This window comes from Belonocnema kinseyi, chromosome 8, assembly GCF_010883055.1.
Source record: "Belonocnema kinseyi isolate 2016_QV_RU_SX_M_011 chromosome 8, B_treatae_v1, whole genome shotgun sequence".
In the NCBI taxonomy this organism is placed as follows: Eukaryota; Metazoa; Arthropoda; class Insecta; order Hymenoptera; family Cynipidae; genus Belonocnema; species Belonocnema kinseyi.
In genome coordinates, this window is record NC_046664.1 from 41869842 (window position 1) to 41870965 (window position 1124).

Here is a 1124-nt window from a genome sequence, read left to right on the forward strand (position 1 = left end):
ATGATCCTGGGTGGTTCTGTACTCTAAAACACACATTTAAATAGATGTTCTAATTATCATATTACATAATACCTTATGTAATATTCTAAATTATGGAATATTGAGTTCCTTTCTTTTTGAAAGATCTAAACTTAAAATATAATTACGATTATCCAGGGTGTCAACTCAAATCCTGGAAAAAAATTGTTCTAATAATTCCAGGATTTTTTCAGATATCTCAAGTTTTTTCCAGATACAACTTTTCATAGTATGGACTCATTCAAAATTCTAGTTTCTAGGAATTCAATTAATAAGTTAAATTTAGAAAGTTATGACAAACTGTATCAAACGACATTCTTATAACATACCAGGACCATAGATTAATTAGATAATAGTATTATACTAAAAATATAATAATTTCTTGAATCTCTCTCTAAATTTGAATAATAATTCAAAATTTTAATTCATCTCATTACTTTCTTAACTTTTTTAGTAAAAATATTGCATTTTCAACAAGATAGATTCATTTTTAACTTAATAGTTGATTTTTTTAACCAAAAAGGTGATTTTTCTACAAAAAAAGACGATTTTTCAATCAAATACATGGAATCCTAACCAAATAGTTAAATTTTCAACAAAAAATACTAATTTTCGAACAAATAGCTGAATTTCGAACTCGAATTTTAAACTAAAATTATAAATCGTTAACTGGAATAGTTAAATTTTAAGCCAAAAAAATTCATTTTTAGACAAGAAGATTAATTTTTACCGAAGAAGACAAATTTTTAACTAAAAAAAAAAAAATAAAATAACTGCAATTTCCAACAAAAATATTAATTTTGAGAAAAGAAGATGAATTTACAACTAGAAACATAAACAAATTTTCAAACAAAAAAATTTTTTTTACCTAAGAAAAAATCGAATGTTTAACAAAAACAGTTGCTAACTTTTCAACCAAAAAGATTAATTAAGGTTTAACCAAAGATATGAATCTTCAATTAAAATGATGGAATATTCTATTGCAAGATTTATATTTTCACAGAAAACATAAACTTGAACAATAAAAACCATTTTCAAACAAACAAAATTACATTATCAAACAAATTGACAAATTTTCAACTAAAATGACCAATCTTTAAATAATA

At 22.7% G+C, this 1124-nt stretch overlaps 1 protein-coding gene across 1 annotated transcript in view; it reads left to right on the forward strand.

Moving 5' to 3' along the window:
• The window catches only part of LOC117178459 (msx2-interacting protein), a 29318-nt gene continuing 28194 nt past the window's right edge, over positions 1 to 1124 (forward strand). Inside the window, exon 1 of the mRNA XM_033369886.1 lies at positions 1 to 18. Within this exon, the coding sequence (XP_033225777.1) occupies positions 1 to 18 (18 nt within the window). The remainder of the gene's footprint in view (positions 19 to 1124) is intronic.